The sequence below is a fragment of the Octopus bimaculoides genome, chromosome 25, assembly GCF_046866305.1.
Source record: "Octopus bimaculoides isolate indiv1 chromosome 25, ASM4686630v1, whole genome shotgun sequence".
NCBI lineage: Eukaryota > Metazoa > Mollusca > Cephalopoda > Octopoda > Octopodidae > Octopus > Octopus bimaculoides.
The window spans coordinates 34008900-34023899 of NC_142952.1; the positions used below are offsets into that span (position 1 = coordinate 34008900).

Genomic DNA, 15000 nt, shown 5'->3' on the forward strand with positions numbered 1-15000 from the left:
ATGTGTATTGCAGACTGATCCAACTAAACGCCTATAAATGCTTACATCAAACGACAGCAGGATACTTGTGTGGCAGAAACACGTGTCACGTTGCCATCTTATGCGAATTTAATGAGAATTATTCTGTAATAAACAAGTTCAGTAGATGTATAGGTCTCCATTTTTTAATAATGTCTTGTGTGTGGATATGTGTGTGTGTGTGGATATATATATACACACACACACACACACACACACACACACACACACACACACACACACACATCCATTCATAAAAGAGAGAGATAGAGAGAGTGGGAGAGTGCAGCCACAGGCACAGAGTGGTTGTGTGGTTAAGAAGCTTGCTCTTTAACTTTAGGTCTCAGGTTCAGTCCTGCTACACAGCGCCTTGGGCAAGTGTCTTGTAATATAGTCCCAGGTCAACCAAACCCTTGTGAGTGCTTTTTTGTACATGGAAACCGAAAGAAGCCCGTTGTGTGTGTGTGTGTTTATCTATCATCTTATCTTGACATCACATGGTGATTGTAGACAAGCCTGACCATCATGTAAGCAGTATTGTTTGTTTCTGGTCTCCCATGTAACCAAGTCCAGCCCTAGGGAAATATTGCCTTGCCTGGAAATAGGTGACAACTAGCAACAGGAAAGGTATCCAGTTGCAGAAAACTTACCTCATTAAATTCTATCCAACCCATGCAGGCATGGAAAAGTGGACATGAAATAATGATGGCATTATCCAGTGTGTCTTTCCCTTACCACACAGCCACTCCTACGCCTACTTTCTACAAACAGCACAAGGCCTGAAATTTTGGGGGAGGAGGAAAGTCGATTATGTCAACCCCAAGTACTCAACTGACACTTAATTTATTGACCCTAGATGGATGAAAGGCAAAAGCCAACCTCAGCAGAATTTGAACTCAGAACGTAAAGATGGACGAAATGCCACTAAGCATTTTGCCCGCCATGCTAACAATTCTGCCAGCTCGCTGCCTTAATAATAATAATAATAATGATGATAATAATAATAATAATAATGAAAATAATGGTTATGTAGATCTAGATTCTGTGTCCTTCCACTCTCTGGACCGACTTACAACTAAGTAGACTGAGATGTTGACACTTCTAATCATCCTGCCATGGCCGGATGAGTACTGTTCGTCTCTCTCTCAGTTCTGTCAACCAGAATTTATTTCAGTTGCTACGTGAAAACATTCCGCCTTTGCAAAGGTGTGGGTTGAGGGAATCTTTTAGACTTTCTGACATTTTATTTACGTTGCATCAGAGAATAGAAAAAGACCAGCTCTTCACTAAAGTGTTTATGGTAATAATTGTATGAATAATGATTGAAGTATGTTCAGCATGAAGTATGTCACTTTGTGTGTGTGTGTGTGTGTTTCTCTTTGTAGGCAAACACCTTTGCGGCGCTATTGTGAGTGTTTTAATTATGGGTGTGCATGTGACGTTGATTAGTGATGGACTCTTTATTGTCAAAGGAATGCGTAACATCAACAAAGGAGACAAAGATTGTTCTGTTCTTTCAGTCAGTTTATTCAAGAGCATATCAGTAAAGCGTACTTGACCTGTCCGCCTGTAAAATGTCATTATGTAAGAGGTATTTTGCATAGGTTTGTGTGTACATTTTTTTTTTTTTTTTTGTTATTAAAGAGGTAAGAAAGAAAAATACCTGAGGATAAATAAAAAAAGAAAACCTTGATCTAGAAATTTTTTTTTTTCTGTAAAATCAAGGATTTCTTTTTATTAAAGGTTTGAGCTGGCAGAATTATTTGTGTATCAGATAAAATTGCTTTAATGTCTTTTCTTCTGGCTTGTTATGTTCTGAGTTCAAATCCTGCTGATGTCAACTTTGCCTTTCAGGGTCAATGTAATCAACTTGTCCCTTCCTTTCGAAATTGCTGGCCCTGTGCTGCCAAAATTAGAAAGGATTATTATTAAGATGGCAGGGTTGGCAGAAGTGTTACCTTAGCAGCGAGTTGGCAGAAACATTAGCACGCCGGGCAAAATGCTTAGCGGTGTTTCGTTTACCACTACCTTCTGAGTTCAAATTTCGCCAAGGTTGACTTTCCCTTTCATCCTTTCGGGGTCGATTTGAATAAGTACCAGTTACGCACTGAGGTCGATATAATCAACTTAATCCGTTTGTCTGTCCTTGTTTGTCCCCTCTGTGTGTAGCCCCTTGTGAGTAGTAAAGAAATAAGAAGCGTTACCATAGCATTTTTTTCCGATTTTAGGTTCTGAGTTTCAATGCTGCTGGAGTTGACTTTGCCCTTCATCCTTTCAGGCTTGATAAAATAAATACTAGTTGAACACTGGGGTCAACGTAATCGACTTTCTTTTCCCCCCCTCCACCACCAAGTTGCTGGCCTTGTGCCAAAATTAGAAACATTCATTATTATTGATAAAAGAACTCCTTATTCTTGTTGACTTCTTTTACTCGACTTAAACGGCACCATGTATTGTCCTCAATGTCTCAGACCCTTGTGGTCAATAAAAGAAAGCCTGTTGGACAATAAGGCCTTAAAGAATGTCTTCTGGCTCTTTGTTCTGAGTCCAGATCCTCTGGAGGTCACTTTTGCTTTTCATCTGTTCATGATTGATAAAGTACCAGTCATATGCTGGAGACATTGGCATCAACTGAGCCCCTGCCCACAAAATTGCTGACCTGCATAAACTCAAAACAGTTGCCGTTGCTGTCACACTTGGTTCATTCCCCCACCCCCTTCTCCAGGTATCATCTCCAGACAGGTGGTGGTGGTGATGGTGGTGAAGAAGTCGATAATGATGACGGTGGGTGGGGGGGTTGTGATGCGGGTGGTGAATATGTGATAATGATGATGTTAGTGATGAGGTTGGTGATGGTGGTGATGAGGATGATGGTTGTGCCATACAGAAAGGAAGACTAAGCTGTTTCTTTCAAGAATCTCTCTTCTTTTTTTTCCCTTCTGTTTTCTTTCCTTTTTTGTTTTTTCCTTCTCTTCTCATTAATCTGTTGGCGTAACTCAAGTGCATTTTTTTTTTACTGCAAATGTTCGTTGCGGGGTGGTGGTGGTGGTGGTGGTGGTGGTGGTGGTGGTGGTGGTGGGTGTCTGTTGGATAACAGGTAAGAGTTTTAATGATTCCAGTTGTTGGTGGATACCAAAGCTACATCATTAAGGTGGTGGCGGGGGGGGGGGAGTTGGTGGGTAAAGAGGGGGAGTCTCGCTTTGCCTTCCCTCTTCCTATACACATATCTGAGTATATGTAAACATATATATATACATACACATATGTAATATATATATATACATACACATATGTAATATATATATATAATGTAATATATATATATATATATATATATATATATATAGATAGATAGATATAGATGTGAGATAGGTAGATAGATAGATATAAGATAGATTGATAGAGAGATATAATAGATAGGAATGTAATTTGTAGATATATGTAGATAATTATATATAATTTAAGTATAGCTGTAACTACATTGCACGTGTGTGTGTGTGTGTAGATGTTGATCTAGTTAGGGAAAAATAAATTATATATGAGAGATAGTTATAATGTAGATATAGCTGTGTGTGTGTAGACATAGCTTAGGAAAAATGGTGTATGTGCAAGCATGGTTGTGTGGGTAAGAAGTTTTGCTTCAGAGATATATGGCTCTGGGTTCAACCACACTGCATGGCAGTTTGGGTATTTTCTGTTCATAGTCTTGGGTTGAACAATGTCTTTGGTAAAAGAAAAACTGAAAGAAGCCCTGTGTGTGTTGGTGTCTCCTTGTCTTAACAGCGTGTGTTTGTTGTAAACGAGTATCACTGTCATACAAGCAGTGTCCTTCGTTTTCAATCTTCCATGAAAACCTGTCCAGCCAGAGTGGAATGACCTTGGAAACAGGTGAGGGTTGGGGACAGGAAGGGTATCCAGCTTAGATAAAATTCTGACTCCGGCAAGTATGGAAGAGTAGATGTTAAAGCAACGATATGTTTACAGTCATACACATATGCACATAGATAGTTATATATGTACATGTAGATGTGTGTATATCATCATCATCATCATCATAATGTCTGTTGTCCATGCTGGCAAGGGTTGGATGGTTTGACCTGGGCTGGCAAGTTGAGGGGCTGCGCCAGACTCTACTCTGATTTGGCATGTGTTTCTACGGCTGGAGGCCCTTCCTAATGCCAATCACTTTACAGTATGTGCTGGGTGCTTCTACATGGTTCCACATGGTTCCACATGGACACTTCTATATGGTTCCACATGGATGTTTCTATGCGGCGCCACATGGGTGCTTTTCTGTGGTATATAGTTATGTAGTCTATAGTTATCTTCTTGATCAGGTTCAGAAGTGAGTCTCTGATTTGATGGGTCCCTCTCTTGCTTCAACTCTGCAACCCTTGTCACAGCACTGTGACTAGTCTTAGTCTTAGTCTATTCTGTTGTAACTACCACAGGAAATGCTCTGATGAACTTTCCCTCATAGTTTCAAATCCCTTTCTGCCATCTTCCCCGATTTGAAACTCAGAACATTTTCATCCGAATGCTGTTGTACTTCCATGAATAAGGAAATCTTTCAACTGTCGTAGCTTTTTCCCTCAAGCTACCATACTTTGGAACTCTCTTTCATCTCATTGTTTTCTTCCTTCTTAAGACCCGAGCTCTTTTTCAAGCCATTCCTTTCATTCTGATTTCTCCTTTGTAGTGTCATACTCTAAGTGGCCTCTCATCTTGTTTGGGATTTTCTTATAAAAAAGAAATTACAAAACTGAAATAACAAATTAAACCAGGTGTGAGAGCATGATGTAATCTTTTTGACTCGTTGAAGTGTGGCATTGAAACCAGATCTTTGATGATTCTATGTTTGTGTGTGTGTGAATATATGTAGTCTGTCCAGTTCGTGTCAGCATAGAAAGCGGATGTAAAAAGATATATATCTATATTGTTTGTGTGTGTAGAGAGACAGAGAGGTGTGTGTAGAGAGACAGAGAGGTGTGTATATAAACTGACATTTTATTTATTTTTTCTTCCAGTTATATATTTTTCGCAATGGTGATCATCCATGTTGAACATGGCGCTAAGTAGCTTTGTTACGCTGTCACACTAGATAACATTGTAAGTTCAAAACTATTCTCTCTTACCTTAATAACCTGCATGTTTTTATTTGTTGGGTAGCTCCAGGTAAACCTTGAAGGCACAGCCCTGTCAGCATGGAATTTGTGAGAGGTTTGGCTGTTTTTAGCAGATCAAATGGCTCCCTAGCTGTTCTCCATGGAGTTGTGATTCTTGATTTTGCTGTTGTTTAACACCGAGTCGGTCAGTCCTGATTGAGCAGGGTCATAATTAATTAAAGGCACTCCAGTTGTGGCTCTCCTATCTATTTATTGCCATGTATGGCTGGCTACATTATTTAGTGTGTTCTTTCCATATTTAGTAGTGGTAGTGTGTGGTTTCAGGAAGATTTGACTGCTATCTCTAGCAAGTTGAGTGACCATGTAGTGGCTGTTTGTCTTGTTTTAACATTATCCTGTCTTGGCAGCTGTGTTTGTGTGGTTGAATATGAATTGATGTTTGTGGTAAGGGATTGAGTTAAACTGATGTTTAGGTGGGGTTGCTGTGGTAAACCCTAAGGAGCACTGAATTGAAGTGCCACCAGTTTTAAATGGATGAGGGCTCAGTCCCTTACCTTTTCAGGTAACCTTTCCCTTTGTGTAAGTCTCATTTGTTTTTATTTTTTACTTGTTCCATTCATTGGACTGTGGCCATACTGGGGCACCACTTTGAAGGGGTTTTTTCCTATTTTTGTTTTTCTGTTTTTCATCGCTGAACAAGTTGACTCTATACTTGCATTTTTTTAAAGCCTGGTACTTATTCTGTCAGTCTCTTTTACTGAACTGCTAAGTTGAGAGGATGTAAACACACCAACACTGGTTGTCAAGTAGTGATAAGACACACACACACACACAGTGGTTAGGCTGTTGCACTCGTGATCATTAGATCGTGGGTTTGATTCCCTGACTGGGTGGCACATTGTGTTCTTGAGCAAAACTCTTCATTTCACACATAAGCACAATAGGCTTCTTTCAATTTCCGTCTACCAAATCCACTTACCAAATTCACTCACAAGGCTTTGGTCAGCCTGAGGCTATTGTACAAGACACTTGCCCAAGGTGCCATGCAGTGGAACTGAACCCAGAACCATGTGGTTGGGAAGCAAGCTTCTTACCATACAGCCATGCCTGCGATTATGTTCATACATAAACACAATAGGGCTTCTTTCAGTTTCTGTCTAGCAGATCCATTCACAAGGCTTTGGTCAACACTTGTATAGGGTGCCATGCAGTGGGACTGAACCTACAAGCGAAATTTTTCCACACAACCATGTCCATGCCTGCACACAGCCATTCCTGTGCCATAAATGTAAAGTTCTTGAACAATCACAGCACCGTCATTCTGACAAATAAAAAGGTTCTCTGTGAGAATTAGGGGCCCTAGAAATAGTTGCCAAATCTATCAGATCACACACCTCAGTCCTACTGAAAGAAAGAAAAGACACATAAGTGCACTGTCTGCGCAGACTAGATAGTCACATCTGGAATGCATTTAATCAGAAGTCTGTTCAATAATATTATTCTTATATTCACGGAATAACATTGATATTGTCTCTGAATCCAAAATTTCTAGAGCAATTTCTTCAACTCTGGCACCATGACAAACAACATAATTCTTAGTGGCAGCAAATGGCAGCAAAAATGGTTTTCTTTTTGTTTTTTTTTCTCTCCTTTTTTTTGTTTGTTTGTTTGTTTAAATAGCATTTTATGTAATGTTTATTTGTTTCGTTATTTATTTTTCCATGTTTTTCCATTGTCTGACTTCATTTTTACCTCGTTCTCCCTGTCATCATTGCCGTCATCATCTTCAGCATCATCTTATTGCCACCACCACCACCACCACCACCGCCACCATCATCGCCGCCACTATTGCCATCATTGCCGCTGCCACTACCGTTCCTGCCATTGCTGCCGGGGCATCGTTATCTCTGCTATCGTTATCACCACCATTGTCACCACTACCACCACCATCATCATCATCACCATCTGTTCATAAGAATTGTTTGTTATATCACCCCCCCCTCCTTTCCTCCTCGCCTACCGATTGCAGGATTTCTGCTGTTTCTTAACTGATTCCATCTGTTAATGTAAACATGTCAAACACCACATGGAAGTTCTGTCGTTTCTCTGTCCTTGGGCACGATGCAGTGAGTTGGTGAAAAGGCTGACATTTGCCTGGTTTTAAACTTTGCAGTTGCTTATTGTAACAAAAAAAAACAAACTATCCTCTAATTTTTGTGAATCTAACATGGGAGACTCTACCGAGTTGCTTGACTTGCTGAAAATAGAGACCAAATCTCTTACAAATCACACTCTACCATATTGTCTTAAAAAATTGAAGTACACATTGGACCTCTTTCAATTTCCATCTACCAAATCCACTTGCAGGGGTTTGTTTGGCCTGGGACTATAGTAGAGACTTGCTATGGGACTGAACCCAGAACCATGTGGTTGAGAAGCAAGCTTCTTACCACGTAGCCATGCCTTCATGGCTGTGTGTATGTGTGCATTACCTCCGCTCTTGTGCATGCTTGCCCTGTCTTACACACATACCTGTCCTTGGTTGTATGTACTTCACTCTCTCTCTCTCTCTCTCTCTCTCTCTCTCTCTCTCATGCATTTCCCTCCCTTTCACTCATGTGCCCTTTCTCCACATGCAACATTGCCCTCACACCTTCATGTACCTATACTATTTTTTTTTTTTGCCCACGAGCATATGGCATAGTGGTTAAGAGCGTGGGCTACTAACCACAAGATTTCGAGTTCGCTTCCAGGCAGTGACCTGAATAATAATAATAATAATAGTAGTAATAATAATATCGAAAAATACCTATTTTTTTTAAGTAGTTGTATGCTGTCAACTTAATGTGACAGTCCCCTGAAGGGAATAATACTACTGTTGGTTAGACCTAGGAAGCTGCACCACTTCCTGTCGGCCTTGACACATTTCCTGTGTCCTTATGTTTACAAGGGGGAGACAAGCACCTCCACTTAGCTAAGCCTGCATCCAGAGACATGTTTCTGAGTCTTTGCTTGTCATCAGTCTGGAGTAGCATGACCTGCTAGTTGGAGATGCCTGTCAAGCCCTTGTGAACATATAAGGACACAGGAAATGTGTCGAGGCCGACAAGAAGCTGCACCGCTTCCTAGGTCTAACCAAAAGTAGTATTATTCCCTTCATGGGACTGTCACATTAAGTTGACAGTATACAACTACTTCATCATATCACTACTGCATAAATCTCTCTGAGAAATTTAGAAATCTATTATTTCTAAACTTATTTTTTTTACTTTCACTTTTTGCTCTCTTTTTCTCCATACTTTTATCCCAACATAATCGTACACACACACAGAGTTGTCCTTAAATGCAAGCTGTTACATGTGCACACCATCACATGTCACCTGATTTTCCCCACCTAAACTCGTTCTTCCTCCTCCTTCACATCAATACCTACTAACTTTCCTGCAATTGATAACATTAAAACGATCATCTATCTATCTATCTATAGTCTATATTAGTTCTGACTGTACAGACTTATTGATTTTGTTTTTGTTTTTGTTTTCTGTTTTGTTTCTTAAGCACCACCACCACAGCTTAGCTCGTTTGTGGGCCTCCTTCTCTCTCTCTCATTCTGTCTGTGTGGCTTTTTCAATATCTATTTTTGCCATGAAGTCAGGGATGGGTCGTTGATGTCAGATAGGCCCAGGTCAGCCTTGGACGAGCAGACATAAGACCAAAGACTTTGGCTTATTTTTGACCATTCTGTCTTTTTGTCTGACATAATGTATCTAGGACTACATTATCCAGTGTATCCTTATGTCCCAATATATCCAATGTATCCCTCAGTCATAATGTATCTAGGACTACGTTATCCAATGTGCCCATCATTCAGTGTATCTGGGACTACATTATCCAATGTGCCCATTAGTCACAGTCCATCTAGGTCTACACTATCCAATGTGTCATTCCCTTTGTAAAATAGTTTCAACGACATTTAGCTGTTATTTCTAGCAGATCAAATAACCATATAAAGATGTCCACATTGGTCCCAGTTTTTGTTTAACCACAAGTCCTTCCTGACTGAGTAGACCTTAATCAGATGCTCCACCTTTGACCACCGTCTTGTATCCACAGTGCAACTTGGACTACAACATCAAATGCGTCTTTAGCACTTCCAGATGTTTGGGTGTGATCTGAGGGTGATTTCACAACTATTTCTAAGCATTTTGCCTGGTCTGCTAACAGTTCGGCCACTTGCTGCTTTCCACTTGAAATATCCCATGACCCTTTATGAAATAGCAAGGTTTTGAAACTTTGGGTTCGTATTGAAAAGGGTCAAACATCTGTACTCCAGCGGCAGCTCAGATTAACACTCACCCACTCCAACCTGCCATCGTTCTACCTCTACAAATAATTGCTGTTATTAAATTCCTGCTGATTGAAGTTGCATGGTTCAGTGGTTAGAGCATTGGGTAGATTTGGTAGACAGAGACTGAAAGAAGCCCATTGTGTGTCTGTCTGTCTCCCCGCACCCACCATTGTTTGAGAACCGATGTTGGTGTGTTTACGTCCACATAACTTAGCGATAGAATAAGTACTAGGCTTACAAAGAATAATTCTGTGGTCGATTTGTTTGACTAAAAAACATTTAAGGTGGTGCTACAGCCTGGCCGCAGTCAAATGACTGAAACAAGTAAAAGAATAAAAATATATATATATATATATATATATATATATATATACACACACACACACACACACACATTCATATATATTCTTTTACTTGTTTCAGTCATTTGACTGCGGCCATGCTGGAGCACCACCTCTAGTCAAGCAAATTGACCCCAGGACTTATATATATATATATATATATATATATATATATATATATATATATATATATATATAAACAACTTTTGTTATATATGAATCTTTATAATATATAATTATTAGAATATAAAAGGATTTTTTTAAACATCGAATGGTTATGAGGGACCACCTGAGTAAAATAGGGATTAAAAGGGGCCCAGTCGTAAAAAATGGTTGAGAGGCACTGTAGTAGGCTGATATTTCCAGAGTGTGTGTGGGGTAGAGTTGGGCAGGGTGGTGGTGGTGGTGGTGGTGAATGCAGTGAAGTGGTTGCAATAAACCATAGCAACAGACAGAATTAGTGATCACCGCAAATTTGATGCTGTGTGTGTGTGTGTTCACCCAACTATAGTAGACATTAATTAATGTGAATATAATTAATCACCACCTCTACCCCCCCCCCCACCTATTCTTATATATTTCTTTGTCTAGTTTATCTGCTCTCCTCTCCCTGCCACCCTCTCTCTTTCTCCCTGTACAGTTGTTTTTTTTTTTGTTGTTTTCTTTCATGTTATCTTCCATGTGTCTGACAATCTGCCTTTGTTCTTTGTCTTGCATTGTATCTCATGTGGTCGTGGGGGGAGGGGGGATCGGAGCGAGAGGATTGTTTGTGATGGTTGTCATGGCAACGGTCCTCTCTTGTTTTCCCTCCTCTTTCTCACCCTGGTCTGGCCCTTCCTCTTTCTCACCCCTCAACGCACCTTGTTCTCCATCACATCTCTCTTTGTCTATATATAAATACACTCACACACACACACACACACACGAATGTATATTGATGTACATACATAACTGCCCACACGAAGATATATATATACATATATACACATGTATATATACACACATCCACATATGATCGTTCATATCAACAGTGTTTTTCCTATTCAGTTGCGGGTTCTGTTTAATAAGTAATTTCTGTCTCCATTCACTCATGTTAATGCATTAAACCACAAAAATCACTCCTCCTTCATCTACTCGGAGAATATTCTCTCTCTATATATCTCTCTGTCTCTTTTTCTCTATATCTCTCTGTCTCTCTCTCTCCCTATATCTCTCTGTCTCTATATATCTCTGTCTCTCTCTCTATATATATATATCTGTCTTTCTCTCTATATCTCTGTCTCTCTCTCTCCCTATCTCTCTCTCTCTCTCTCTCTCTCTCTCTCTATATATATATATATATATATATATATATATATATAATGTACCTTTTTAGTAGTTTGGAGTCATTGGACTGTGGCCATGCTGGGGCACTACCTTGATGGGATTAGTCAAATAAATCAGCCCCAGTACATTCCTTTTGTTAAGCCTGTTACTTATTCCATCAGTGTCTTTTGGCAAACCACTAAGTTACGGGGACATGAACAAACCACCACTGGTTGTCAAGTGTTGGTGGAGGACAAAAGTAAATCCAAAGACACATGTAAATATGTACACATGCACGTGTGTATATGCACACACATACACACACACATATGATTGGCTTCTTTCAGTTTCCATGTACCAAATCCACTCAATGACACGCACACGTGTATGTATATATATATATATATATATATATATATATATATTTTATTCTTTTATGTTTCAGCCCTAAGGCTGTGGCCATGCTGGGGTACCGCCATATATATATATGTACATGGGCTTCTTTCAGTTTCCATCTCCCAAAATCCACTTGCAAGGCTTCGGTCAGCCCAAGGCTATAGCAAATGACACTTGCCCAAAGTGCCACACAGTAAGATTGAACTCGGAACCATGGGGTTGGGAAGCAAACTTCTTAGCATAGTCACACACACACACACACACACACACACACACACACACACACACACGATGAATTACACACCTGTTTAACACTGTACCTGGTTCCATATGATTGATTGGCCAATAATTGTTTCCTAGTAGCTTCCTCTTCTTCCCCGACCTCTCCTGCCCCGCCATCTTTGGTTGCTGATGTTAATGCTGTCGCTGCAAGTTCTTTGTCTATGTGGCACCAGGGTGGGAGGTGAAAGTGATCAGGGTAGTGGCGTGGAGTATGGACCACTACACCAGTATGGTCACCTGTATTACCTGGTACATGGGTACCAGTCAGACAGCATTGGCATCAGCCACTACTACAACTTCACTTGACTCAACAGGTCTTCTCAAGCACATACTGTAAATCCTCGAGTATAAACCGCATTTTTCCCCCAAAGTTTAAAGGTCAAAATCCCTAGTGCGTACTATATGCGAGGTTAAAAATGAAAAATATTTTCTAAGCAATGTCCGAATCTCTATTTGCTGCCCGGCAATGTTTATTCAGACGCATTTTGTGATGTTGGGCTTGTAACTAATAGTGATAAATATGTAAAGGTAATTTACTTAATATTTATTTTTCACTGACGTTAATTACTGTTATTTCTTTATTTTCTGCAAACAAAGTGCACAAAAAAGCTACACGTTCGAATTATATTATATATACAATAATAATAATAAAGGACGTTACCGTATATATGTTTACAAACCAAGGACGTTATATAGACCTCCTTGACTCAAGTTAGAGAAGGGGTGCGTATTATACACAAGGTTTAGGTTTTTCAGAGGTACAGCCCCCTAAAAATCCCCTGCGTATTATATGCAAGGGCGGACTATACTCGAGGATTTACGGTATATATATATTTAAAATATACACACACATACATATTCTTTGTTGGTGCTGTAAATTACCACTGGGTTATTTACTAAAATACTTGAATTTCATATTTTCATTTGCCAAACATATATTTATTGAAAGATGTCTTCTAAAATAACTTTTTATGTTTTTCAGACATGATCTGTTGAACTAAAAGCAAAGCTGTGAAGATGAAAGGGAAGGACAAAGAAGTCGTCTCCACAACTTCGAGTTCGTCGAAGAGTTCAGAAAAGAGGAAGAGTTCTGCTCGTTTCTCTCTCAGGCGGATATTCTACTCGCACCACCGGCGCTCCAAATCGCAGGCCAGCATCGATTTGGACAGCCGCTCTGAGAGCAGCATCACCAATACCAACCTCATTGACAACAAATACAGCAGAACTGGGCATTCATCGTCCTCTTCATCTTCAGATTCCTTACCCGTGTCGTCGTATCCCACACAGAATGTCTACTTATCAGAGGCCTCAACACAGCCAGCAACACACCTACTCCAAGACGCAACCCAACAGCAACAACAACAACAACAGCAGCAACAAAATCTACAACAGCAGCAACAACAACTACAACAACTACAAAATCTACAACAGCAACAAAATCAACTGCTACAGCAGCAAAATCAGCAGCCACAACAACAACAACAGCAGCAGCAACAACAACAATCGCAGCAATCGAGTGCCCCTGAACGGGAATGTCCGCTATGTCTATCCGAATATCCTGAAGAGCTCTACCCTAATATTAGCACCTGTTTTCATCGCTCGTGTATTGACTGCCTTAAACAATATCTCCGGATTGAGATTATGGAAAGCCGGGTGAATATTGCCTGCCCCGAGTGTGCAGAGCGTTTCCACCCGAATGACATAAAAATGATACTTAAGGACCCAGTCCTCATACAGAAGTATGAAGACTTTATGGTCCGGCGGGTACTGGTTTCAAACCCTGATGCAAGATGGTGCCCTGCTCCAAATTGTGGGTGAGTTGCGCATTCCGAAATTTTAAAAAATTTTGTTTGTCATTTCATATATTTTGTTTCATTTCTTTGTTTTTGTTTTAGTATATATTGTATATATTGCATGGTGTGAGTGAAGTGAATGCCTGTCTACATCTCTACTCTCCCTTCCCGCTCTCCCTTCCCGCTCTCCCTTCCCGCTCTCCCTTCCCGCTCTCCCTTCCCGCTCTCCTTTCCCGCTCTCCTGAACCTCCTGACATGGCCATCCTCCCTCTATCTACTTAGTGTCCTGAGGCTATGTTCTAAAACTGCACCACCATCCTTTCTTCCTTTTCAGCTAGGGTAACCTTGGGGAGGCATGTGGCTTAGTGGTTAGGGTGCTGGATTCACAATCATAAGATTGTGGTTTCAATCCCTGGACCAGGTGATGCATTGTATTCTTGAGCAAAACACTCCACTTCACATTGCTCCAGTCCACTCAGCTGTAGAAACGAGTACCACTAGTGGAGGCATGTGGTTTAGTGGTTAGGATGTTGGATTCACGACCATAAGATTGTGGTTTCAATCCCTGGACCGAGCAATCTGTTGTGTTCTTGAGCAAAACGCTTCATTTCATGTTGCTCCAGTCCACACAGCTGACAAAAACGAGTTTAGCCTGGAGGGGGATGGGCTCCACCAAGCTTTCTTGCTATAGATGTGCAGCTGGGCTGTAATGCCCCCAATGACCCCCAAGGAGTTTTTAGGGAGTTGTTGTTGTCAATCATGTATCTCCTCTACAGTCAGACACCTTCCTGTTCCTCCGTCATACATTAATCTCTCAACACCAAGCACAAAGCCCCCTCCCCTCAAGACTGCATCACCTTACTATGCCGAGGGGCCTTGTATTGCGAGTTACTCTGTAACCTCACTAATGCTGGTGCCACGTAAAAAGCACCCAGTACACTGTGTAAAGTGGTTGGTGTCAGGAAGGGCATCCAGGCATAGAAACCAGTCTAAAATGAACTAGACTGGAGATCAGTCTAGTTATTATATCCTGTTGAACTGGCCAACCCATGCCAGCTGCATGATGGACATTCAGTAGTAATGATAATGACGATGAGTCAAGCATTTGTGAACAATAACATTCTTGGAAATTTCTGCTTATTTATGTACACACAACCATTGCGGTGTTTGGTTACAATTAAGTGTAATTTATTCCTTTTGATACAGAACCACTTGCGACCACCACTCCTCTCGATGATAGAAAGATAACATCTGTTTTAATCGTTTGTCATTTGTTTACTCACTCAGTTATTGTGCTTATTCGTTCACATGGCTTTGCATTAATCATGCATTATCTCATAGCTTCGAAATTTTAATGAGGTAATTATTTTTAGTACAATATTGTAGGGTAG

The 15000-nt window shown here is 40.4% G+C and overlaps 1 protein-coding gene across 1 annotated transcript in view; it reads left to right on the plus strand.

The window, feature by feature from the left end:
• LOC106873770 (E3 ubiquitin-protein ligase RNF19A) overlaps positions 1-15000 on the plus strand; it is a 94969-nt gene that overhangs the window by 55659 nt on the left and 24310 nt on the right. Inside the window, 1 exon segment of the mRNA XM_089342303.1 lies at positions 12799-13630. Coding sequence (XP_089198429.1) covers positions 12834-13630 — 797 coding nt within the window. The 5' untranslated portion in view covers positions 12799-12833.